Source organism: Pezoporus flaviventris, unplaced genomic scaffold (genome assembly GCF_033815535.1).
Source record: "Pezoporus flaviventris isolate CSIRO_AGI_PZ_B2104156 unplaced genomic scaffold, CSIRO_AGI_Pfla_v1 ptg000007l, whole genome shotgun sequence".
NCBI lineage: Eukaryota > Metazoa > Chordata > Aves > Psittaciformes > Psittacidae > Pezoporus > Pezoporus flaviventris.
In genome coordinates, this window is record NW_026892555.1 from 7410351 (window position 1) to 7437342 (window position 26992).

The window sequence follows — 26992 nt, forward strand, 5'->3', positions numbered from 1 at the left end:
GAGCTCCTGAGGCTCTTACTTCTGTACTTTGTACAACTGATATGAAAATGTGCTTTATAGACAGGCTTTCACTCCATATTCTTTCATCGCTGATGCTGATACTACGCTTCAATTATTTGCAGACAGAGGTATTTTGGGTAAATTAAGAATTAAGCAAACCTTTCATTCCCATTCAGGCTCAATAAGAGTGGAAAACAAAACAAAGTTTTGTGCCTCTTCCTGTCTGTATGAAAAAAAACTAGCAAAGCTACTTAAAATGAAACAGTTGGGGACTGAAGAGTACCAGATAAATTTGGAAGAAGCAAAAAGGAGAGGAAAAGAAGCCTTTTTTTTTTGTGTAGATAATGTAAAACAGATTATTTTGCTCTTTTTTTTTTTATATCTGCTAAAACCAGCCATGCAACACTTTGAAAACCTCCCTGTTTTTCTCAGCCCACCGATAAAAAGTGTCTAGAGTAATGACTTGCAACAGGAACCTCATCTGTTGCAAACACTTTGAGCCTTCCTTATTTCTCAGAGAGGAAGTATGTGGCCTGTTTGGCAAATGCTGCTCTACATGACAGCGTGAACTTCACAACACACTCACTCGACCGGCTGCTCCTCGACTTGATCAGCTAAACCTTGCTGGCAGCATGAGAGCAGTATTATGACTACGGCTTTTATGAGAGATACTGCAACCTGGAATAGCATGCCTAGCATTTAAAGGTAATCATTGCTCTGATACATTTTAGATTGTCTGCATATGGGACCAAATGTTTCAATTTTATTTATATAAAAGGGAGTTCTATTTCATTGACAATGACAATATTCAGACCATGGATTTCAAGTACCACCACAGGTAGAAATCAAGCCTGCCTTGATCCTTTTCATAAGGAGTGGTACTAAAGATAGAAGGGACAAGGAGTATTCCTGCTGAAAGCTTACAGTAAGAGAGATGCATAGGACCTGATGCTGAAGCAAATTGCATTGCACTATAACTCAAAATATAAACCCACAGATTAGTGGGCTTTTTATTCAGTGTTAGAAGTTTGCATAATGTGGTATTTCTGTGTTGTTTGGTAGTTGCATGTTTCTGTGAATTACCTTGATTACAGCATTATCTTGTTCTTTTAAGTGCAAAGGTGTAAATGCCTCAGAGCTGAAAGGATGCTCATTTTGATTAATGACAAATTAAGGGAAATTCAGTAATGAATATACAGCTTCTGAAATCTAAGCTGCCTTTTTTTTCCCCCCAAAATGAGAAACAAAAGGATGCCATTTTCAAGGCATTACCTGTGAATGTTATTGAGAATTAAATTCTAAGATCCTGATGGTATAGATGTAAATATCAGGCTACAAAAAATGGGGTGTAACACCTCAGCAATGATGAATGTCCTAATTTTACTAGTCTGCAATATTCCAGGAAGAGGGGCTTTACTCAGGTGCTTACCTTGCCTTTTTATTTCTCTAATTATTTCCATTTCATTTATTATTTCTCAACCATTTCAAATATAACTTTGACAAAGTTCTCACAAAGCAATGCACTCTCCTATGTGCTGTGCTATTTAACTGCTCCAGAAGCACGTTTGCTCAGAGAACAGATTCAGTGAGAGGAAATTCTTGCTACATGTGCTGCACGCAGGAATGGAAGGTGTAAATAGCACAAGTTCTTGGGACACACGATATAGGTCAGTGAAACTCCAGTCGTGACAAGTAAAGAGTTCATATCTGCCGAGAGCTCTGCCACTGACAAATGGGACACAAAGCAGGACTGGGGCTCTAGTGCTTCTACACCTTCCTTTTGGCAGCAAAAATAAAGCAGTAAAGATCACTAAACCCCACTAGCTGTGTGCTTGCAACAGCTATGGCTGCAGGAACCAGCCTTCCTTAAGCAGCATTGCACAAGCAGAAAGGGAAGAGGAGAAAGGACCAAAGTACAGCAGACTGCAAATGTGAACTTAATGGTTAAAATCATATTTCCACACAACCCCGAGGAGGTGGCCTATGAGTGGGGAGAGCTGCAGGTAGAGTTTGGTTTGCAGCCCAGCAGCACAGCGGTTCCTTTGAGCTGAACAGCAGCTATACTCCTCCATGCTGGGCTTTGGGTTGATAGACATGGTGAGCTCAGAGTCTACCACTCCTCCTTAATTCCTCCCAAATGTCCCTCGGTGAATGATATTCTTTGGATCTGGCATAATTATCTGCTTCAATAACACACAGTTGCCACCTCTACTCGCATCCCAAACTGCCACCAACTTTAAGTGAGATGCGGTGCCTGGAACAGCTTCCCCATTTCAAAAGAGTATCATCTATAACACTGATATTATTCCACTATTGATTTAAATGATAAAAAAAAAATCAGCTTGGCCACAAGATGCTGGGCAGTTTCCTGGAAGTCCATTTTTGCAGAGTATCTCAAAATTGTAGAAAACCACCATGGTTTATCATCTAGCGATACAATGGATTTGTATTGCACTGCCAATACTCAACGCAAGCACAAGCTACTTAAGGCATTAAGTTCTATCACGCATGTAGAGTCATGTACACTGTTGTTTTAGAAACAGAATCATAGAATAGTATAGTTAGTATACTAATTCATACTCTAAAACCACTGACACACCACTGACAGTGACCAAGGAGAAACAATGTTTTGCTTTCACCCTTTTCCATTTCAAACAAAACTCCCAATTTCTTCCATTTTCGTCTAATTTTCGTATGGCAGAGTTTAGCCATACCTCAGGGCATTTACTCCACCACCTCTGACTGGACTATAGACACATTTTCTCAGCTCAAATGCACAATGACGGGTGGCCTTGGTGGTAAAACAGTCAGATATCTATCATTTTCTTTTTGATCACTTTGGATAAGTGAATTAACAGCAGTGATCACAGCTTTCCATTTGCTTACTTTTATTGAACACTTCTGCTATGACTCTAGAGAACATCTTGAACTCTCTGTTCCTTTCAAGACTTTATGTGGCCACCAATGATAATTAGTGGCAGTAAAACAGCATGGAAAATGTAATGAGACATGGCAAACTGTCACGCTAGTGACGTCAAAGACCAAAACTTCATTGCTCTTCACTGTTCCTGTAACTACTTTATAACACTTGTATTTTCTGTAAGCCAGATTCTTCTACATCTAAAGTAGCAGCACTGAGCTGCATGCTCTGTGCTGTTGACTTCAGAGCTCCCTTGAGAAGAGTGATGGTTGGTATGGCATAAGTGAGCTAAGCCACTTCTGGATGTGCTCTGCAAAAAGTAGGCACATGCCCATTGCCCAGTACTTCATCCATGTCCAACAGATAACAAGTGTTTTGATTACAAACTGCACATAAGCAAACTTTCAAAACCACTTTAGTTGTTTTTAAAACAATGCTTGGAGTTTTGACCCCTAGATACCATCTAGGAAAATGAAGATGACTTGTTCAAATATGCCGTGCTTTCAGGAAGCTTCTGTGATGTAAAATTTACAGTCTTTCCATCATGTACAAAAGCTACACATCACTTTCCAAAGTGACTCAGGCACACCTAAAAACTGTGCCCACGGTATCATAAGAGTAGGAAAAAAAGCCCTTGAAAGCACTGTCACGAGTCTGGTCGCCAGTAGGATGGCCGGCTCTCAAATACCAAGACCCGGAATAAAGGGGTAGGTAGACAGAGGTAGGATTTTTATTCTTATTTTTTCAGACTTTTGTGACACAAAATTCAAGCACTGTTCTCATCTAAATAACAATTGCATGTGTTAAATTTACAGATGGGCATAAGGTATTTATGCTGCCACGCTTGGCACCTGTCTGGAACTGCACTACATTTTTGGTAACTGCAGCTTGCTTACTATACACTGAGCCAGATTTGAACTGCCCTTTTCAAGTGCTGCAGAAATGCAGGTACTACAGCACAGAGCTCAGCAGAGGTTATCTCTCAAGGTGTTTATTCCACTTCTCTGGCTGACTTTTTCAGCCCTATTGAGCTCTCTACTGCCATGCCCAAGAAATTCTGCTGGCTAAGTTGAACACAAGCCAGGAACATTCATTGTATCTGTAGCCAAAATACTGTCTGCACTATTCCTATGCTTATTCTTTATGGGTTACAACAGAGAAAAATGTTGAAGAAATTCAAATCAGGTCTTGCAAAACATATATTCATAATTAGTTCAAGAAATATAATCTTGGAAGTACACAGTGCCTGCCAAAATGAATTCTGAATTCTGATTTCAGTTTCAGAATCTTAGGTGCATTTAAGCAGAGAATGATTTTGTTTTTAATTGAGACTCCCTTTTATTCAAATATGAGTACCCAAATAGTTTATTTAAATTTAAGGCTGCTTTTTTTATTCAGCTTCTAGACTACTTATATCAGGCCATGAAACAGTTTTCTGTTCTTACGAAAGCATATTTCAGACACTTGTCAGAAAGACATGTAGGATGCACAGCTGCATCCTACAGATGTGCCACAGGCTAGCTCCTGAGTGCAGTGATGGGGTAACATGCCATTTGGCCAATGAAATAGAGACTTCTAGCAAAAAGCCTTTGGGAACAAGAACTAGGAAGCTTGGAAACCAGATGAGGTAGAGTCAAACTGTGCATTACCATCTGTTTTAGCACTGATCTGCTTGCGTTCGCTACGAGATGAATTCTCTTTCTTTCAAAAGGCATTTTATTCTGTAGGATGTCTTCCTATACCCACTGTAAGACATCAAAAATTTAAGGGATTAAGCCATACCCTAAATTCTGCCAATCTTTTAGAATAAGACAATTGGTAACAGAGTCTTACTGATTTCAGCAGTACTGCTTCTCAGGTTAGACACCTCTCCGGCTAGCACCATCAGGTTCCAGCCTGTCGTAAGTAAGAAGCAGCATTCCAAAGGCAGTAATTGTCTTTGAAATAGTTAAGCTAGAAAAGACTGAAAGATGCAGAATACCCACATGATGCTGCTGGAGATCCTGTTCTCATTTTCATAGGTAAACCAACATATGTTTAAAATAATTACCTATCAGATAGTGGTGTTAAGTGATATTGCTTTAATGTACAAGCAGATACAGCTTATTCCCCTGTGCTTCTGAAAATACTCCATAGAATAAGACACTTTCCACATCCAACGGGTTTTTTCTCTGAGCTCTGAAGAGAAGGATGGGTAGGGTAAAGCCATGAGAAGGAACTCTTCCTCTCACAATATTTAGCTCCAAGATTCTCTGATCCTGTTTGCTGCACATCCACCAACACTTTCAAAGACAAGAATTTTCACCACTGGCTTTATGCTTTATTGTTTGTAGCTTCAGAGCTCCAAATGCTGAAAAGAACATTTTGTGTATGAAACTGTGCAGGCATGGCTTTGCTGTGACTTCCTATTGTGCTGAGGTACTGGTAACGGAAACTTTTACTACACTGCGTTCTTCTGAGTGACTTCCCTAGCTGTGGTTTTCTGCTATTCCCCTGATAAAAGCACCAGGGTGGTGAGAGTTTAGCAAGTATGTAAAACTCTCACATGAATTTGACACAAGAGCTCTCAAAAGCAAAACTGTACAAAACCGGAGACACCCAAACTAGGTCGTTTCTCATCTGTCGGCAAAGCAGGTGTTCTGCTGATGCTTCATTTCAATGTCTCCTTTGATTTAGTTCTGAAAGAGCTTTGACGGAATTAGAGAGCGCAATGGGAAATACCATGAAGACACCAAGAGCCTCCGAAGAGACAAATGTGCCGAGCCAAATGGGTAAGCATGCATTTAATTTCTTTCAAGAGAGAAAGATGTTCAAAATACTTGGTACATTCCTCCACGTCTTTCTTCGTCCGCCTGACGTAGTTAAAGCATGCAAGTGCAAGACTGCTGTGAGAGAAGGAGGGCATACATGGAACAGTGGTTATTTTTAGGTATGTTTAAGCTCTTTTTCCAAGAAGTAGTTTAATTAAAACCCTCAAATGTTAAAATGGGTATTTGCTGGTGCTCCTTGAAAGACTTTCTTTCCAATCCAGAAAGCACTGAAGCACCGCTTCAGAAAACAGAAATAATGTATTTTGACATACTTGCATGGGATATTTTATACAAACTTGTTCTTGAAATTCCGCGTTGCTTCATTTAAGGTTAAAAAACCTTTATGTTAAGCTTGCACTAAACCTGAAGTCCACTTTTAGACAGCTGCATTAAAAGCAGCATACAGCCAACTTGTCGTTAGGTTTATCAATAAAGATTATACCAAAGCACACATTTCCCAGGCTGAGTTGCCAAAAGAGGATGCAACACATCTACCCTCTGCATCCACATGTGAAAAACTCAGATTGTGAAGCCCCCTCCCGAGGCCAGTAGAGGTCATGTATCTGCAGTAGAGATCAGTGACCTGCTTCTTCCAAACTACCAGTGAATAGGTGGGGAGTCAGTGCAGCCCCAGCTCTCACACCATGATACAAAAGACAGTGGCTACAAGGGCTGCAGTACATCACTCCCCAAAGGTGAGGAAGAGAAAACAGTTTTGATTGTTTGGGGTTTTGGGGGTTTCATTAGAGGGAGAAGGCATTAATCAAAGGTTTTGGGTTTTCCATGAAAGGTGGTCCAGTTGGGCTGCTCATCATTGTAAGTATAGGGAATCAGCTTGGTTACATTAGTGCTGGAAGGTAACCCAGCCCTGCTTTTGGCATAGCCGAGAACTAGCTGACATGGGCAATGAAGCACAGACCAAACAGTACAGAGGCCCATAACATGAATAGACAGTTTGTTTGGGGTTTTTTATGCTGACATTCCCAACAACTACTGTCACAAATACCATGGCCATCAAGATAGAGACATGCACACACTCAGAGCAGGGCCTTGGTGATGAACAGGGCAGTGAGGGGTCATGGCCACAGCTCTGATCAAGTTTGAATTGTTCCTGCTAAAAGTCAGGAGTTAACAAGGTTAAAGCCAACTGCATTGCTTCTAGTGCTGTAAACAGAACATTCCCCTGAAACATAAGTCAGCAAACATTGACAGCACAGGAATTACATGGGGGAACTACCCATTTAGGAATTCAGGGCTCCATCTACTTGCACTTTTCTACATGTCTAGCACATCTGGAAAGGTGCTATGTCAGATCCTGCCAGACCTTTGGCTGCCACGTGGAGAGGGAACAAGTCTCCCATAGCTGCAGTGGCGGCTACCAAGGCTGTAGGGATGTCTCAGATGTTCACACACCTGAAATTGCACCAGATACCTATGTTCAAGCAGCTTTTTGGTCATAAAAGTGATCAGAGCAATGGAACACCTTTTCTTTAAAGAAATAGTGAGAGAAGGCTCTGGGGAGACCCTATTGCTGTCTTTTGATACTCAGAGGGGGCTTATATGAAGGATTGGGAGAGACTTTAGCAGGGCCTGTAGCAATAAGACAAATGGTAATGATTTTAAACAAAAAGAGAGTAGATTTAAACTATATATAATAAAGATTTTTTTTACAATGCGGGTGGTGAAACAGTGCAACAGGTTGCCTTGTAGAAGCCTCATCCTCGGAAACAATCACAATCAGGTTGGACAAAGCTCTGAGCAACCTGATCTAGTTGAAGATGTGCCTGTTCGTTGCAGGGAGTTGGACTGGACACCTTTAAAGGTCCGTTCCAACCCAAACTATTCTATGATTATATGATTTAACAGCCTACACAGCTCTTAGTCTGGATCAGACCAGCATCTTTCGTAACGGCTTAGATGTTGCTAATTGAAGTTGGGAATACAAACATCAGTACTGTCATCCAAACCCAATGAAAACAGACTTTAGAAAAGGAACTTGGTACTTAAAGTTTATATTGGGGTTAATCCAATGAGGTTGTATCTATTTGTCTTCCTGATCAGATCAAATTCCAAATTACATCACCAAACACTGAAGATTTCCCCCAGGCCATGAAGAACCACCATTAATTGAGGTGGAAGATCCAATCCACAGACTTAGAATAGTCCTAACAGTTATTAGAAAAAGCAGTGTGAATGTGCTCTTCAGACTCCTATAAGCACCTTGTGCTGCCCGAGATCTGCGCTGAAAGCAAAACATGCTTCTTCACCTCTAGTGCATCAGTCTTGCTCTTGAGAAAGGAAACAGTGCATAAGCTGCACATCCCAAGGAGGCATTTAGACTCCCAATATGGCTGCACAGGGCATCTCTGGCATAACCTAGGTACTCAGAGCAGCTACAGCAGCAAGGGGTCATCAGGGGTTGTGAGCCCATCCTGTCCTCTTTCCTCCCTTTAGACTGTGAATCAAGGGTTAATCCTCACTGAGGTGCACCTGCATAACTCTCAGTTCCCAAGCTAGCTGGTTTAGATCTAATTTGGGTATGACAGTGTGATTCTGCAACCACACCTTATGGCTGCTATAGAGACAGCCTCCCAGACACACACCAGTGCCCTGCTTTACCCTCTCTGGTACACACTCTGCCTATGCTCTCCCTTCTCTCTTACAGTGCTTCATAGTCCATTCACAATGAATAATTTAAAGCATGCAGTGTTCAGTCTCACACTTTGCAAGACATCCAGGGATGCAGAAATACAGAGCTAGCATGTATTTCATATTCATTTGCTACTCCTAAAAAAAACCCATCCAGATTTAACACCCAGATTCAGTGGAAATGAGTGTGCTTTGATCTTTCCACTCTGAATTGTTCCACTTGAGATGTAACCTACACTCACCCTGCAGAGGAGAGGCTCTGTTAGGACAACTCAGGCAAGCCTTCTATTTTTTATTACAACTTAAAAGTGTGGGGAGCTCATCAGATCAAATCTATTACATCACTGTGAAATTTGGGGGTGGAGAAACAATGTCATTTCTTTAGTCCCCATTTCAAGGCTTTTGTGTTTGAAAGGAGCTAGTATGGGTTCGGTGAAATGTGGTCCAGTGGTGGGGTTGTAGAGCGGTGGGGTATTTTACATGACCAAAAACACCCAGAGAGGCTTGATTTAAATAGCAGTTAAAGTGAGAAGGTTGGAATGTCTTGGGTAGTACAAAACCCTTTTACTTTCACTCTAATATAAGTACATGCAGTTTAAGGGGTAATGTTTGCATGGATGCAGTAGACAACGCTATCATTAATACCTTCCTTTTCAGAACTACAAATTCACGTGCACAATTGAAACAAAAACTAATATAAAGACGAAAGTGTAAGTAAAGTACCCGGATCTTTCCAGAGTAGAGAAAATATCATATACCCTTCAGTGCATGACAACATGCAAAACACTGGTACGCAAGGAAGGAGAGCAGAAAAGCACTTGTTTTCCACCGTTTTAGTAGGGAAAAAAAAAACACTTATAAATAAACAACATAAGTTTAAAAAAATCACTGCTAAAGGCATTGTCATTAAGCTGAAAAAAAAATGACATTCTGTTTCCAGCTGCTGCCTAACAGTTTGCTATGAGAAATTAGGCAATGGCACTTTATCCCTGTTCTGCAGTTTTTACAGCATATCTTCTGGCATATATTTCTTGTAGTCCTGGGTAAAGATCTTGCTTTGTTGAAAAAGCACTAATACTTAGGTCTTGTTAGCTTCAGGTACCAAGCAGTTTCATAGACAGAGAAGGTGTCTCTTAATTTTTAGTGCAGAACAGGGAAGCAAACAAAGGCATGCTTAGCACAGAACTTCTTCAGTATAGCTGAACTAATTGTATGACAAGTTATAGTAGACTAATCATTGCAGTTGGTTGATTAATACAAAGGTACTGGGCTAGTCCTGTTTAATTCAGTGACGCTAATCAACTGGGAAAACCATAGCAATACTGATACTAAACACATTCTCAAACTGAAAAATGTCTATTCCAGAGTCATCTATGTATCCATAAAGATGCTCACTTACTGTATCGTGGGGCTACTTTAATGGGTAAAGGCTAGCAAGACAAAATGCTTACAGTCAGTTTGACTATTAAGGTAAAATGACCCACTACCTTGCATAAAACAGGCCCCTATAACATAACAAACAGCTACACAAAATCAACTGAGAAAACACTCCTTTTAACCTAATATTTTCTGTAACATTTCTATTGTCATCATCACTGCTGTAAGGATAACGAGCGTAAAATCTTTTCTCTTGAAACTATTTCTTTCCTGCAGACTTGCATGTTTCCTTCAGTCTTGCATTATTATCACTGTGAGCTATTTGTAAGGCCCTGTGAGACAGAGGCTCAAAACACAGAATCAGTCTCAGCATTCATCCAGGATGCTGCTTCTAGGTTTCCCTAAATTGTCTTCCTTAAAGACAAGTTGATGAGGAATTTATATTAAACAAAAAAAAATATGAGATACAGCAGTGTGTCTATCTCTCAGGGCAATTTCATTCTTTCCTTCCCTGAGTTCATTCCATTTTTGCATATGTTGAGCTGCACAGAGAGGCCAAGTGCCTAAATCAAACTATCTCTGCATACATCCTCTTAGATGGTATTACTAAGGAACAATGTGCTGAACCTGCTGGAAGCAGAGGGAAAGCTTTGTCTCCCCATATGCTGGTAAAGCATACTGCGATGTGCAGAGGGAAGGGACTCGCTTCCAAGAGAAATGCAGGCAGTGCAATCCCTCTTGCCATGACTTATGCATTTACTGGGCACCATAGGCTCCTGCTGGATGAGGAGCTCCTGATGGTTTTGTAGTTCCCATCTTGCACAGAGTGCCTCCTCCATCCTGCAGAAATCCAGGAGAACAGCAAGTGTCCTACACAATGCTGCAAGGCCCAGAGTCATCCCAACTGATGTAAAAGGTCATTTTATCCTTTACTGATCTCAGTTCTGAAAGTTGTGCTTGTACAATGATTTGATTATAAACACCCATGTTGCTGCTCTTCTTCAATTGAAGATAAGGGCATCACGTGCTACCCCTAGTTATTACCTCCCCCTCAATGGGGAAGAACAAAGCATGCTGGCTGCTCATCAAGCTAATTTTTAAGTGATGGGAAGTGGGCAATAATGGCCATACTGTCATTGTCCTTGATCTAAACTAATTTCAGACCTTTGAAAGCAATCAGTGGTGTTAAACAATGGAACAATTCAATACGCATCTTCCTTTCCTCAACTGTACTGCATCGGTTTGGCTCAAAATTGCAGCTGGAGGCATTTAGAGACAGGGGCATTAATAAAACTGGGTTACTTCCTAATACTATAAATGCTTACTAATTTTTCTAGTTTCAAACTGAATATGTCCTTTAAATATGGTAATTGCTAGAAAAAAGGAGGTCTAAATTTAGTTGCTTACAATTAACCAAATGACTTGCTTCATTTCTAGTATCTTCACATTCTTATAATGTTACAGGCTCATCTTTAGCTCTTTATGTTTATCAAGTGACATTTCAGAGTGAGATTTCTTTTTCCCCATTTGACCTACCATGCAAAAAAGTAACATATATAACAAAAAATCCATTTCTGCTTCAGAGCTCTATCTTGGTTTAAGTGACATTTTCTTTCTTCTTTAACAGGTCAGGAGAGTGATTTCCTTGCTGTCCTCTATGACTATCCTTCATCAGACATAAGCCAACCTATATTTCATGTAGGGGAAAAACTACGTGTGCTATCAGAGTAAGTTAACCCCTTTTTTTGGCTTTAAATCAGGTTTTGTTACAATTGATGCAAAGCTCTGTTATGTGCATGTTGTCCAAACTGGATGCACTTCAGCAAAATGAACTGAGTTCTGAATTTGCAAGGAAGGACACTTAGTCACGGTGCAAATTACCCTATAGTTTAAGGATTTGGGGTTTCAGATTGTTCTTTGATCCTTGCATTCTTCTGACCCGATTTCTGAAGCTGGATTCAGGCTCTGTTCTAAAGTAGGACTCAAAAAAGAATTCTGCTTTGAAAAATGATTTTGAGGAAGTATCCCCCCATGTTAATGGAAAGCAGTGAGAGCAAGATCAGTTTCAATCACATGGAAAAAGAACTTTTTATCTGAATTTCTCTATGTCAATTCTCTGACTTGTTTTCTCTCTCATCTTTCTTCCTTAACAACTCTTTATGATGAGGTCTTACAATTTCACCCTAGGGCAACTCTAACAAATATAAAATAAAAAATAGTGGATTTTTTTCTTTCTCAAGTATTTTCATTGATTCTACATTTTCTTAGTGGGAGAAAAAAAAAAAGGTCAAAGATTTGATGATCAGGGGACTTAAGCACCTTCTGTATGAAGATAGGCTGAGAAAGTTGAGGCCGTTCAGCCTGGAGAAGAGAAGGCTGCGTGGAGACCTCATAGCAGCCTTCCAGTATCTGAAGGGGGGCTATAGGGATGCTGGGGAGGGACTCTTCATTAGAGACTGTAGGGATAGGACAAGGGGTAAGGGGTTAAAACTTAAACTGGGGAAGTTTAGATTGGATATAAGGAAGAAATTCTTTCCTGCTAGGGTGGTGAGGCACTGGAATGGGTTGCCCAGGGAGGTTGTGAATGCTCCATCCCTGGCAGTGCTCAAGGCCAGGTTGGACGAGTCCTTGGGTGAGATGGTTTAGTGTGAGGTGTCCCTGCCCATGGCAGGGGGCTGGAACTGGATGATCTTAAAGTCCTTTCCAACCCAACTATTCTATGATTGTATGATTCTATGATTTCCCAGGTAGTTCCACTCAATAATTAACAAGCCCCAAAAGGGAGTAGGCTTAAGAGCACTAGTTCAGATTGACTTTAAGCATTGTGCAGATAATGCCGCACAGGAGTGGGTACACTTCTTGAAAAATGGAAGCCAGCAGCCCCGATATTCTTTTATGCACAACTTCTATCGGCACACAGTGATCTGCTAGAAGTTACTCAGCCCCACAGTCGCTGTTTGCACCGATTAAACAGAAATGAAAGACTTCATTTTTGCAGCTTGTGGAGCAGACGGATTCAAGGGGAGATCAGACACATCCTAGAGGAGAAATCATACAGGGATTTCTAAATTCATAAAGAAAATTCTCTACCCGAGGGAATCAAATTGTTGGAGAACTGAAGTACTCAAAGAATCACAGACGATGAATCCTCGGACTCAGCTCCAGGCCACTATTACCCACAGTGACCTTTGTCAGCAATGATACAGGGCTATGCAGACCTTTGGTCTGATCCAGAACGGCTGCAGTTATGTTCCACTGACAAAGTGCTTTCCTGCCTCTCTGAACCTAGAGGTCACCAGGCTCACACAGTACCACTAGACAAATTTTCTGCTGATGGAAAGCTTCCCTAAACCAGGGGAATTCTTCTCTGGTAACTTCAAGCTTTTTAAACCTTGCTGCAGTTTGCATAACACACACGACACAGCACAATTGCTTTAGCTTCAAAATTCCAGGTCAAAGCCTCACTTCCAGCTTTCATCATCTACAAGCCCTCACAACACCACATAACTACATACGCATGTATAAATGGGAATTATATCTGTGGCATATCATATGCATACATGTGCTGCATAGTATGATCTACTGGATGAAAAGCTTCAAACAGAACCAGGCTTCTGTAGCAGCAGTTTTTATCATGTTTGTCTGTTGTGCAGTGATCAAGAGCTTCTCCTAATAGTAAGTAAGAGCCAAAGCAAGCCTGGATGGGAACTTTCCTCTTCCTGTTTTGAATCAGCTTGTTCACAGAAGACAAAACACTCCAATGCTCTATGCAAAGCACAGTGACCTGAAGGACCTGTTCTTCCCTGCTGGGGTATGCGCTGATGTTAATAGGAACTGTTTGCCTACACTCCTGCTGCACATAGGCTGCAGGTATAATCTTCTCAAGTAATTCAAAGAAGCAAATGCATTGGAAGTGAAGAGCAGCATGGCAGGCATGACCACAGCATGGGTGATGAAGAGCCTCCACAGAGAGGACAGCATAAGCAGGTAGCAAGTGCTGCTTTTGCAATGGCAGCTTTTCAGCCTTCTACCAAAGCAATTACATGTAAGGGCAACCAGCCCCACGAGTCCTGCCAGGAGTATGATATATGGATCCCCCATAGAAAACACAACTCCTCATAGATATTGTGACTGCTCTGGCTCAGCAGGGTTAGATAAGCAACACTGGCACAGTGTCTCACTCTTCAAACTTATCTGGCACCTTTCATTATCAAACGACCAACTGTATTTAAGTGGCAGTAGTCAGACCAAATGTCCTTCAGTGATCTCCCCAGTCTGCACAAGCTCAGTAGCTCCTGCCCCATGACAGATGTGATGCTTTAAGACTTTTAATCATCATAGGGATTTTTCAGGATTAGCAGTTATTAGTTTGAAGAGAGAAAGATGCTGAAACTATCAGGGTTTTTGTTACTGCAATTCTTGGTTCTGTCTGGGAGAGTTGTAGGAAAAAACACCCCAAATAACCTAAACGTCTTATACTCATTTCATGTCAGCTGGAAACCCACAAGCAAAACTTGTGGGGATCTGAAATTTCCAGCTCTGAGCACTAGACACTTCCCTTTTTCCCTTAGCATACACATCATGGTCTTAGCAGCTGTAACTCAGAAAGTAAAACATAAGTCCCAGCAGCTATAACTCAGAAAGTAAAACATAAGTGTTTTCACCTCAGTTGTTCTGACATACACTGAGACTCTGGTCTGAAGTCCAGGCATTATTTGGGAGCATTTAATATGCATGTCCACAAAACCAGCATTCAAGCACAAGATGCAGTATTACTTGAATTCAAACTCTTACAGTAAAAGATGTAGAGAGCCCATCAACCATCAGCATCCTTGCACTAATTGCTAAAATTCACAGCATCCCTGTGAAATATATGTGGTACCATGCCCTTCCTAAGGTATTCAAAAGGCAAACCACCATTCAGCATCACAGCAAGAACCTAAGATATATCATTGAAAAAACATACGTTTAGTCACCTAGTTTCAGCTATGAGATCTTATTTATTGTAGTCTGGTCAGCAACTCACTGAACAGAAGGAAAAGAGCAAAGCATGACCCTGTTAGACTGAAAACCTGTTCCCAGGCAGACAGGGTGCTGAGTATCTCTAACCTGATGTTCCAGGAGTAACGAGAGGGCTATCCAGACACAGCATACCCAGCCATAAGCTGGATATCCTGGATACCAATACAAGTCTAGCTGTGGGAAGGCAAAGCACAGCATGGTTTAACCACTGAGTATTTACTCTTCCTCTTTTAACTACAGAAAAAATACTTTATTACTTACGTAATTTCAATGGAACAAATGGAGCTTGTTTCTGTGCCCAAATTTAATCCTGATGTAGGTTTAGAAATGGAACTATCTTAAATGAGACAAACTTCTGTCCCTTTCTGAATACGTAGATTCAGGAGCGAAAACAGAAGGTTACAGGCCAAACTGTATGTCTGAACTAATGCCTAAAATGAGGAAAAAGTCTGAAAGTACATCTGAAAATATCCCTTTTCTTGCTTTCACACAGTGAAGGAGGCTGGTGGAGAGTCCATTCCCTTACAACAGGCCGAGAAAACTATATTCCAGGAAAATATGTAGCAAAGGTTTACCACGGGTAAGCAAATGCATTTCCTATAGCCTTTCAACACTATGCTTCTACATATACAGCGCTGATCAGTTGTTCAGTGTTAAACCAGAACAATGCCAATAGTGACTAGGCAGACAAAAATTTATTGACAGTCTAAAATAGTTCCTTTGAAATCTCAGAACATCAAATCCACACCTAAATTTAGATTATACGAAAAGGAAAATCCTAGTTTTAAATGCTGGAAAGGGTAAAAAGAGCCCCTCAAATGTAATATATTTTAAATACTTCTGTTGCATGGACTGATCTCTAATTTAAATACATGACTAAAAAGACCCTATTTAGAAAGAATTTTTAATATTTGAAAAAAAATAAAATTTAAGATAGAGTTGCCCATGAAAAAAACAGTCCAAAAAGAACAAATAGTAAGTCTAATAAGCCATTCAGGAATGTAAACTCTCACACTGGAAAAGCTAAGGGTGGTTCAGAGGTTTCTTGTTGCCCTAGACATAAGTCAGAAAAAAAACATTAAACACACTTACAACCTTTCTGGCATATGAACTGCAAACTTCACTGTGATTTATGAAAGTACTCTAATTTTAATACGCTTTTACATCCTCCTGAAATAGAGGTGCTTTCACAAAAACAAGGCACAGACACTATGATGGAAGCTACTTTCTGAAGCTTCCCCAAGACCATTTTGCTGATAGCACGCTGGATCAAACACACAAGAACAACTTTAAAATAAAGTGCTGGTAACACCTACACCAGCCGAGGAAGCTCATTTACACAGTTAGACACTACCTGTGTCTACAGCAGTGCATCAAGCTATGGTGAAAATCAGTAGGGCTAATTCCACTTTCCCTTATCCACAAAGCCAATTTACTTAACTGGTTGTTTTTTCCTTTAGCATAAGCAGAATATCTGTATTGTGTATGGGTTTATTTACCATAGAATCAAACATTTTGGGGGGTTAACAAAAAATGATTTAAATGAAAAAGAGGAATTTAAGTAATGCCACAGATATGTCAGCAATATAGCACACGGATATGTCCCGAACAATTGAGATCAAGGGAGCTTGAAAAGTTTTGTTTTCTATAAATCCAAACCTTATTCACTCTTCTCTAGTCTCACAGTTAATGGATCCTCAAAGAGAGCAAAATTTTCTCCATAACTGGGAAAATATGCCTGGATACAGTTGAGAGAATAACTATAGAAAGCCACAGTGTTGTTTTTGCAGTCACTTTTCCTGGCTAACACTGCACGTTCACAGCCACATGCTGCTCTCTGTTTCACTGATGTCCAGACTTCAGAATTTGTTTTTTCCTGCTCCACAGCTGGTTATTTGAAGGGTTGGGAAGAGAAAAAGCAGAAGAACTTCTATTGCTACCCAACACCAAGGTCGGCTCCTTCATGATCAGAGAGAGTGAAACCAGGAAAGGTGAGAAAATACCATTTTTACCCCTTGATCTTAGACATTAACAGTTGATCTCAGACATTAACAGTTTTACAGCTCTTTAGTTCACTCATTGGTCTGCACCACATGGATCAGTCCGAAACCAGAAAATGTATGTACTGGGAAGGAAAAGGTACCCAGTGCAGCATATCAGTCTTCATAGTCAGCGCTGGCAACAGGGTTAGCAATGGCCATGGAAAGTTCCACAGGCATCAGCCCAAAAAAAGACTCGGTTGTTCAAACACTATTATTTACTTTGGTCTCATGCATAGCTTATTATGCAGTGGGACTTTTCAAATGGAGGAAAAGTTGCAGGTTTGCCTTAGTCCATGAAAGATTGCCTGAGGAAGCTATAAAACACACACTGAGCAGTGGGGTGGCTGATAAGTGAATTTCTTATATAAACAGGTTGTTCTTCTATTTACTTTTAAAAAATGACATGACTTCAATTTCACTTTCATAGCAACTCTGTTGCTACCTGGGAACTCTATTGAACACACTTTATATTTCAATGCTCTTCAATGGGAATACATCTCCCATTGTGCAACGTGTCATCTTCCCTTTTCCTGAAGCATCAGAACACGTGCTAATATCATGACACTACATTTAGAAGGGACTAATAAACCATCTACCCTGATCTTTTCCATACCACAGGCCAATTACTTTCACAATAGCTATATTAAATTGAAAGAAATTAAGGATCAACATTCAATCCTTACCAACCACATGCTGAACAATAGTTTTAAAACAAATAGTTTTAGACAAAGAAACAGGAAAATCCAAGTCCAAATTCAATCCAAATCTCAGGGCCTGATGTTGGGCCCTTTGCTCTCTCTGTTATACTCAAGTATAAATATGAAGTATACTATATAAGTAGAAATTAGGATGGCCACTCAGATATTTCCAGATCTTTCTGGAACCTTTTGGATCATTGCACCACATCTAATATCTGGTTGTGGTCACTGGTTTCCCTCCAGAATTAGGGCCCTACTTTTGTGTAATGAGCTCTTCTCTTTCTCCAGGGTTATATTCCTTGTCGGTGCGGCACAGACAAGTAAAACATTACAGGATCTTCCGCCTTCCAAATAACTGGTATTACATCTCTCCACGGCAAACCTTCCAGTGCCTTGAAGACCTTGTGAATCACTACTCAGGTAAGAAGAACTGCGGGATAGACATATTTCCCACTGGTAACTGTAAAACTATCTATCAAAGATCCAGAACAAGAAGTTTTGCCTTTGTCCAAGACTTGCAACTACTGCCACAGAACAAGTAATAGAAAAACTTCTGGTTTATATGTTTCACTTTATTTTTTATCCTAAATAAAATATGTTACCCTTAACAGTACCACTGAAATCAACCCAAGAAGTCAGCTAAATAAAGACAGATAGGCTTTACCCATATTGGAATATGATATTGGATGGCCATGTCGATAACACTGCTTGGTCTGAACACTAGTGTCTAGAACCTTGCTAGATAACTCTCAAATAGAATTTGGAGGTTAGCACAGGACAGGGATACCCAGTCCTCTAGGAGCACAGCTAAACTCAATAGTTTGGGCGTATGAAAATGTTATACTGTGCAGATACAAGTCATGGTTCTGGGTCCCAAGGCCACAGTTTACCAGCATTGACATGTCTTCCATTTACTTATTTACCATATAGACAAACAGATAGCATTAGTACATGCAAGACCAGGTTCTGCAATCACATTTCTCTTAGGAACCACTAAATCACACAACCTTATCTGCAACAGATAATTCTCAGAAATGTTGTTAGTTTCTTCCCTATTACTTTAGAAGAGCATGGCTGGATTTTATCAGCAGAAGATATCTCGAGGGACTCAAGCTGTTAGCTCCAATCTAGATTGAGCTGTCACTTTTACTAATATCAGTCCAGTGGATGACACCCATCTCAATTCTCTAAATTCATGACAATTTAACCTGTGTCAGAGAAATAATTTGACAACACAATTAAGTGGCTGCAGCTACCACGCATTAAAATAAGAACATTTTAAAATGAGGAAGGAAGATTGCAATAGGTTAATTGCATAAAAGCTACAAAAGAACAATAGGTTCTGTGCTTTAATTAGTAATGGGTACTCAAGCGTAAAGCTACCATATCTGCATATTTCATAGGTAAATGAAAAAGTTTCTTGCCAAAGAGTATTCTGCTAAACTGGGGAGAAAAACCATATTCATATTCGAAACATGCAAAAGAAACTTTGAACTCCAATGATATAAACAGAATTTCTACAGGATATTGGTTTGGGTATTTTTTACACTCTAGTTAGCTGACACCTTTCTCTATTTAGAAGCAGTCAAACAGTCAAAAGCTAAACTTTGGGGTGAGGAGAATTTACAACAACTTTTACTTGAGTTATATGTGTAAGAGGAGACATAGTGAGATTTAGCTCTCCACCTCTCACAATGACAAGATAACAGATTTTCACCTTGAAATAAGGCTCAGAGATGTAAAACACTAGCATTCAGCCATGATGTTCTCTACTTGAGCAGAAGAATGTTTGCAAAGTTCCTAGTGGAGCAAGGAGAAGGCAAGAGAGAAGGAACTTAGATGAAAGTTACATGTGAACCATGATTCATTCCATAGCTGTGTTCCACAGCAGAATAGTGCACATACAATCCAACCTGAATGGTTGGATTAGTAATTATGTTCTATTTGCATGGCTGAGGCAATGGGAGGCAAAAGCAGAACTCACTGAGGACTCAGAAAACCTGGGTTTAAGTCCCTGCTCTGTCACAGGCTTCCTTCCAGACTTCAGGCAAGTCACTTTATCTTTCTGTGTCTCAGTTTCTCACTTGTAGTGTGGTACATATGTCCCATGATAAATTAAAAGGCAAAGGTATGAGGAACATGTCACAGTGATCTTGCTCAGAACACACAATTTATTGACTCCTACTGTTGTGCCCAAAACTGCTTATGCACCAGGAAAAGAAAACAGTGAAGATACCAGTGAAAAAAGACTAACTGTGTATTCATTTCCCTCTTCAGAAGTTGCTGATGGTCTCTGCTGTGTCCTTACAACACCTTGTCTTACCCAGTCCACTAACAACAACAGCGTAATGAACCAAGTTCCTCCTGTGGTGATGCGGAATAAAAACTTCAACTGGAGAAATATTCACAGGTACCACATTACAACACAGTCTGCCAGAAACAACAAGGGTTCTTTTCCAGCCTTGTATATACTTGTACTTGCAACACAGGAGAAGCAGCCTTTTCCTTCTCCTGAGAGCAGTTTTAAAGAGCAGATACTCTTCAAAGCTGCTGACAGCAGGTTAACCCATGAAAACTGGATGTCCAGCTCTTGGTCTAACTTTGGAAGCATAGTTAACTATCATTTTTCCTACCCAGGCAAGAGTGTGGCCACATAAGCAGTCCCTTTGGGACTCATGAGTCCTCTCCACCAAGGGTGCAGGAGTAAGATCCAGGCCATAAAGCCTAGCCAGACCCACCACCAATGGCACAGTAACATGTAAGGTCTTAGAGGTGAGCTCCAACAGTTGGAAATGGCTCCCCATTGTTCACATGGTGGCCATCAAAGAAGCAGCACACATTCAAGGAGCACATCCCGGTATAAATCTTTCCCGCTGTATGTCTCTCAATACAGAGCCCACCACAAGTTTCTCAAGATTTCTAGTGTCTTGACTGCAGCTAGAGAAAGTAGGTCAGGTTTCAGAAGCTGGTGAAACAACCACCTTCAGAAACAACAGCACCTCTTCTTTTTGAAGTGTAAATTTCCCTCTACCACCCTTCCTTCGCAAAGCATATTCATTTGCTTACAAACGTAAGAAAATTTAGGGCAGTATTGAAGCCATTTTTCCTACAGGTTAACAAGAAAGAAAGTATATAGATGTTATTTCCTTTTCAGATGAAGAAAAATACTTAGATACTAAGATACCTCTGGTGTACTGACTGTTTCAGAAAGCACTGACAGAAATATCTGCTGATTTATGGGACTGGAATTTTTTTATACAACAAAATTAACCTAATTTGGTTTAACAGCTGTAAATATTATACTAATAGTCTCAGTTCAAGTAGCTGAAATGGTAACAAAATTTTCTTCTTTTAAAGGCTGGAGGTGACTGAAGATACTGAGAGCACCCTGGCAGCAATGGATGACTCTTGTCTTAGCTATGGATTGAGGGAAAGTATCGCTTCCTATCTGTCCTTAACTGGGGATGGCACCACTTCTTTTGCAAGTACCAGAAAGAAGAAAGCCCAATCACTCATATACACAGGGTGCAAACGCAAGAGTACCCTTCACTTACCACCTACATACTATGAGAACTAAATGTAAGACAACCAGGAGGAAAAAAAAAGACAAAACTGAGGAGTTAAAAGAGAAACCCAGAGCATTCTTTGGTCCTGCAGTCCTTCAAAGGCCAAGAGGTAGAAGCACACCAGCTGATGACCAAATAACTGGCAATGCTTCTGCATTTCCTCTTCTGAATGTTAACCAGAGACCTTCTTAAGGATGCTGTCTCATCCACAGCATATGCTGGGAACATTCTCAGTGCACCCAATATTAGAACCTAATCACAAGCAGAACAGACTGAGACAGACTCAAAGTCAAAAGTCAAGTGAGGCAGATGACTCTTCAGCATGTCCAGCATTGCACAAAGGTGATTGCATACAGAAGGACTAACTATAGCTCAAGAGCTTAAATTAAGTCTTACTCTGGTATTCTCCACAATGCTGAAAACTATCTTTACAGAACTACCTACAATGAGAACAGGAACCTTTTTCTGCTCCATAAGGAGAATGTAGTGGCCTGTGGTGTCACAAAATGGTCATAAAATTAGGAACAGGATTAACTCACTGGGAAAAGCAGTTCCTGTTTAACCCTGAGCAGGGAGTACAGGCAAAAGCCTAACTCAGCTGCTCATAGTCTACCAGATATACAACAAAGAGATTTTTAATTGAAAAGTAAAATGTGGTAATATTGTGCTTAACTGCAAAGGTAGGCTTGTAAAGGTGTCACCTTTTATGTGTAGAGGACCACATTTTAACCTCATGTCCTGAAGGCACCCCCATATTTATGTACAATATTTATATTAATAGCAGCTTTTTTAATAATTAAACTAAGAGAGCAAATCAGCGACAGTGGATTTTAAAGAGTTTTCTCAATTTCTCGTCTGAAGAGAGTTCTGTCAAAGGATAACGACACATTTCATCAAACTCCGTCAAGATTTGTAACCAGGTTATCTCAAATTAGAGATTTTTTCTATATATATGTGCTCTTGAAGGAGCAGCTAGCATGGTCCTTTGAACCTGACTTGGGATTGTTTTCTAAATCAAGTAGTCACATCTGGGGGTGTAAAATGCTGCAACCCATGTTCTCAAGCCCAGATCTTTCCAATCTAATATTCTGTCACACCTTTTTTGCACAGAGTTGAGTAATGAAGGTTTCAAGATAGAGAATTTGGTTTATACATATACATATATATGTATCATCTGTAAATACTTCTTAGTACAAATCTGTGTGCCCTTTAGATCTTTTATCATATCATTTGCACTAGCAAGACAGATTCAGAGATCAAAATAGTTCACAGCATGTTTAAACATATTTCAGAATTTTATGGATGAATGTAATTTGACTGGCAAACATTGAAAACCACAAAGCAAGATGAACTCAGGAACTCTAGGTGTTTATATGATCCCATTACTGTTACTGATCATTACTATGTTATGGTGACTGCATTTTACCCAGTGAAATGTATATGGGGAGCATTACAGATTTTTAAGTCAAGTCATGACTTGTATTTATTCATTAAAATAATATCCAGTAATGACTTTGTGTTGGTTTTAGACCTCATGTGCAATTAATACAAACACCCAGTCTTGCAATGACACTGACAGAAAGTATCTTTGATGGAAAGCAACAGAATCCAAAAGCCCATGTAACTGGGCAGCACTTGGAACATGTTCTGTAGGAAGGAGGAAAGACGTTCTGGTGACAACAGGTCCACAAAGTCACAGACCAGTTCAGGTTGGAAGGGACCTCTGGAGGTCACCTGCTGCAACCCCCCTGCTCAAGTAGGGCCACCGAGAGCCAGTTGCCCAGGATCACATCCAGACAGCTTTTGAATATCTCCAGGGATGGAGACTCCACAGCTTCCCTGGGCAACTTGTGCCAGTGCTTGATCACCCTCGCAGTAACAATGAAAGATGACAAAAACTTATGAATTGTGCCATAAGGGATGGCTGGATTTCACAGATGGTGGGGGGAAATTCTGTCAAGTCTGGCCATTTCTCCCAGGTAACTGAAAAACTATACTTGGGACCTTTTGGGAAACACAGTCTTGCAAGGGCCAATAGCACTGAGGTGATTCTATAAAAATCTGAGATTACCTAAGAAACAATATCAGAAATACCAAATTTGGGTAGAGATGTAAAAAACCTGGGGCCAACAAAGAGAGGTGGTTGGTTTGTTTAAGAGGGAATGAGGGTGGTAAAGGGGGGAAAAAAGAGAAATGGGAAAATTAAGAAGAAAGGGTATCTAATAATAGAACATTTAGGGTTTGTGTCAGCTGATTGCAGTAGTTTTCAGTAGGGTAATAAATCTGCTCTTTCCACCATTGGCTGACCTGCTTGCATGGCCAGGAGGGACCTGGTGTCTTCCCTTGCACTGGGTGGAGAAAGCTGGGAACTCTCCTCCTGACACCCACCAGGGAATGCCTGGAGGGGACACCTAACAGATCTGCCCTCCATAGCCTCCTGCAAGAGAGGGAGGCAATCCATACCATTGATCCATGCTTCTACATCAAAATTGCACTGGTAAATGAAGTAATTAATCAAAAGATGAAGTCAAACACCAGGTTAATGCCCTTCACTGATTTAAAACACTACCATAATCACTGAAACTTTTTTCTAATCATACTACTGAAAGGTGCAGTAAGTTACAAAAGGTCCCCATGACAGCTTTGCGGTGATTTTGTACCATCTTTTTTCAGATCTCTTCCAAACAAAATCTCGCATAGGAAGACATAGGAAACTCAAAACCACTTTGTTATTTCAGATGCACATCTTGTAGAGAAAGCTTCATGCATCACACCTTTCTACATGCTCAGAAACAGTGTTAACTTTATTATGCATGACAAAGACCAAGTAAAGAGCACAAAACTAACTTTTGCAGAAAAGCTGTATTGCTTCATGGGGTTTTCCCCTCTGGAAAGCTCTATCTGGTACATATTCTCACTTTCATGATTCTTAGGCAGTGTGTACCTCCTTTTTCACTGTAAAATTAAAAGTATGCAATGATTTTGGCATCTTGGAACAAAACCAAGATGCATCCCTGGACAGGAGGTCTAGGTGAGAAATCTGAGTAAACCAACAGTTGTTTCTGCATAATATCATTACCAAAAAATGAATTAAAAAAATCAAGACACTGCTATTACTGCTTGCTTTTGATTTCATCAGTGTATTTCACAAGAAAACTAAATCCACCATGACCCTCTCAGGATAAATAATTAATATTACTTTGAAATAAGTGGAGATGCTGCTTTTTGCCAAGACAGCGGTATGCACAGTTCCAGGAAGAAAACTGTTGTTAGAAACACTAGTGGGAAGACTTGATGCACCTGCCTGCTCTATGCACTGTTTTCCATTATTTGATGTCCCACTGTAGGAAAAAGGAGGAGTTCAAACTTTGTTTTACAAAAGACAAGACATAATGTGTAACTACACCCCAAAAGTAATGATAAACAAAGAGGTCCTTACATTTCCCTTCATAAGCAGTAAATTGCACTGTATACTGCTACGGCTTTCACTGGGCCCCATCCAGACCTATGTCAGAAAAGGGTATGTGGCTTCAGAGAAAGGGTAGGATGTAACCGTACTCTGACAGAAAAGAACTATGGGTTTCTAGTAAATTAATTGCTATGCCAAGAGCTAAGTAAAACTACAGGAACTGTGTGAGGAACTATCCAAGAATGACACATAAAAACAACTCTTGAACAGCAATTTTCATCAACTTCCCTTGCCTTCCCTGCTAGAGTGATGTAATTAAAACAACCTTATTGAGACATGGGGATGCAAGAAGTAAGTTATATTTCCTGGAGCAAGGGCACACTGAAGAAAAGTTATTGAATAGAGATGTCACCATTTTCGAGTCAAGATTTTTTTGATTTCGAGTCAACACTGCTAGCAGAGGGATCATTTTGTCCACATGCTATTTCTGCTGCATATATAAACCTCCAATGAAGATGAAGACTTATTTCATAGCACACTACTATTATCTGAGACTGTAAAGATCAACGGTAGTATTGATGCTGGCAAAAAGTCCCCAGATTTGACACTGGAAGTGCTATAAATATACAGATCACTTGGGATGACTGTGAAAATAGCCTGAGCTGACAGCAAACAAGCCTGTGGGTAAACAGATTTTTACTCTCTGCCTGAACTTGCTTTTTCTTTTAAATGAAAGCTGTTGTGAGAACAGATAAAAAGATTGGACACTTTCAACATGTGAATGTTGGGCTTATCAGTCTAAAAACTGCTGATCAACAGTTGTATTTATGGAATGGAAACTAACCTGTTGTACCTATAAGTTATGAAACAAGACTATTTATATAATACACAAGAAAACCACAGTGACGAAAACCAGATTCTTAGTATGACTAAATCAACCAGCAAAGTGCATCTCTTGTACATCCTTGTGAAGCACCCTGCTCCTGGAGACAGCGGTCACAGGTGAGATGAAAAATAACTATAGCAATAACAGCCCTATCAACACTGCCACGGTATGGATGAAATAAAACCAGCACCCACACACTGCCACATCCTCATATATGTAACATCCTTTCACAATGATTATGAAGGGGCAGGAATGGGACTTACCATCAACACTACCCTTCTGAAGAGTTCCATATCAGCTGTGTCTGTGAGCAGGTGGATGCTAGTAACATCAGCTCCACCACGGTCAGCTCCTAAAGAAACCCTGCTTGGGTCTCCTCCAAAGCTCACAATGTTCTGCTGCACCCACTTCAAAGCTGCTAACTGATCCAAAAGGCCGGCGTTTCCAATCACATCAGGAGAACCTATTGTAGGAAATAATGAAATAGATCTGAAAAGAAATCAGACTATAAATATTTGAAGTTTTGATTGAACATTACATTTTTAGCAGCTCTCGCAGCTGAACCTTGACAAAACTGATACCAGAGTTTCAGCATCTGAAGTTGTCTCCTCCGAGGTCATCACTTTATAGACTGACTCCATTTCAGACTCCACCAGGCATCCCTGGAGGTGCCTAATTGTCTGTCCTGGTGACATAAAAATAACACTCCAACTTCTAAGCTTCAATTTGACAGCTCATGGTGGGAGACTTGAATCCAGGCTCAAGTATCCATAAATTCAGGCCATGAGAGTCTTTTTCTACATAAGTAGCTTGATCTTACAAGAAATTAAAAGCAAACAAAAAAAATCTGTGCGTTTGCCAAGTTGGAAGGGACCCATAAGGATCATCAACTGTTTCCCTTGAGTACACCTAATTGCATCTGTTTGCTCCCTGTATCCCTTTTACACTTACCCTGTCTGACCAATCATTTATGTAACATCATCTTGCATTTCTTGAAACACATACAGATATAATTTTGCAGTTTACATTATCTCCACATATATCCTTTGAGACTGACCTATGTCTAACTGAGATCTTATTTATATGTATTCATATTTTTGTTCCTAAGAAAATAAAAGAAAAATAATGAATCATGTACCCCTTATGCTTAGGTAATACAGTATTACCACTGAAAGGCTACTTTCTTTTCAATACCAACTAGTGGTAACCTGATTTGAACAACAGGAAAGCAATGGTGAAAGCATCTAATGATACAACCCCCTAGACAAGCTTAATTTTTTTAACAACAAAAGCAGAAATAAGTAAATCCTGCACAGTCTGTAAGAAAGGAATAGAAAATGATTGTTAACTGTCTGCTGCTTCTTAATCCACAATGAGGCATTCATTTTTAATGATTTTAAGTTCTCCACATTTAAAACTTGGAAGTAAGAAAAAAAGACAGAAAAGCCAGGAACAGAAACACAGCTGAAACGATTTGTTTCTTCCATTGCCAAGACCAAATAGTACAATTTTAATGTGAGAGGCTCAGAAACTACTGGATCAAAATGAACAGATAGTGGAATGAAAAGAGGCCACTTTGTGAACAGGTAGCCCTGCCTCAGGCAAAGAGTAAT

The 26992-nt window shown here is 40.1% G+C and overlaps 2 protein-coding genes across 2 annotated transcripts in view; one reads left to right on the top strand and one right to left on the bottom strand.

Moving 5' to 3' along the window:
* Nucleotides 1–26992, bottom strand: part of LOC133266489 (PHD finger protein 20-like protein 1) — a 212559-nt gene that overhangs the window by 37767 nt on the left and 147800 nt on the right. The window contains exon 60 of the mRNA XM_061447707.1: nt 25643–25842. Coding sequence (XP_061303691.1) covers nt 25643–25842 — 200 coding nt within the window. The remainder of the gene's footprint in view (nt 1–25642; nt 25843–26992) is intronic.
* SLA (Src like adaptor) lies at nt 498–22593 on the top strand. Its single transcript, XM_061447711.1, has 8 exons — nt 498–705; nt 5597–5691; nt 11384–11483; nt 15272–15358; nt 16666–16769; nt 17807–17938; nt 19796–19928; nt 20876–22593. Exons 2-8 carry the CDS (start codon nt 5631–5633, stop codon nt 21093–21095), a joined length of 837 nt encoding a protein of 278 aa, XP_061303695.1. The 5' UTR covers nt 498–705; nt 5597–5630; the 3' UTR covers nt 21096–22593.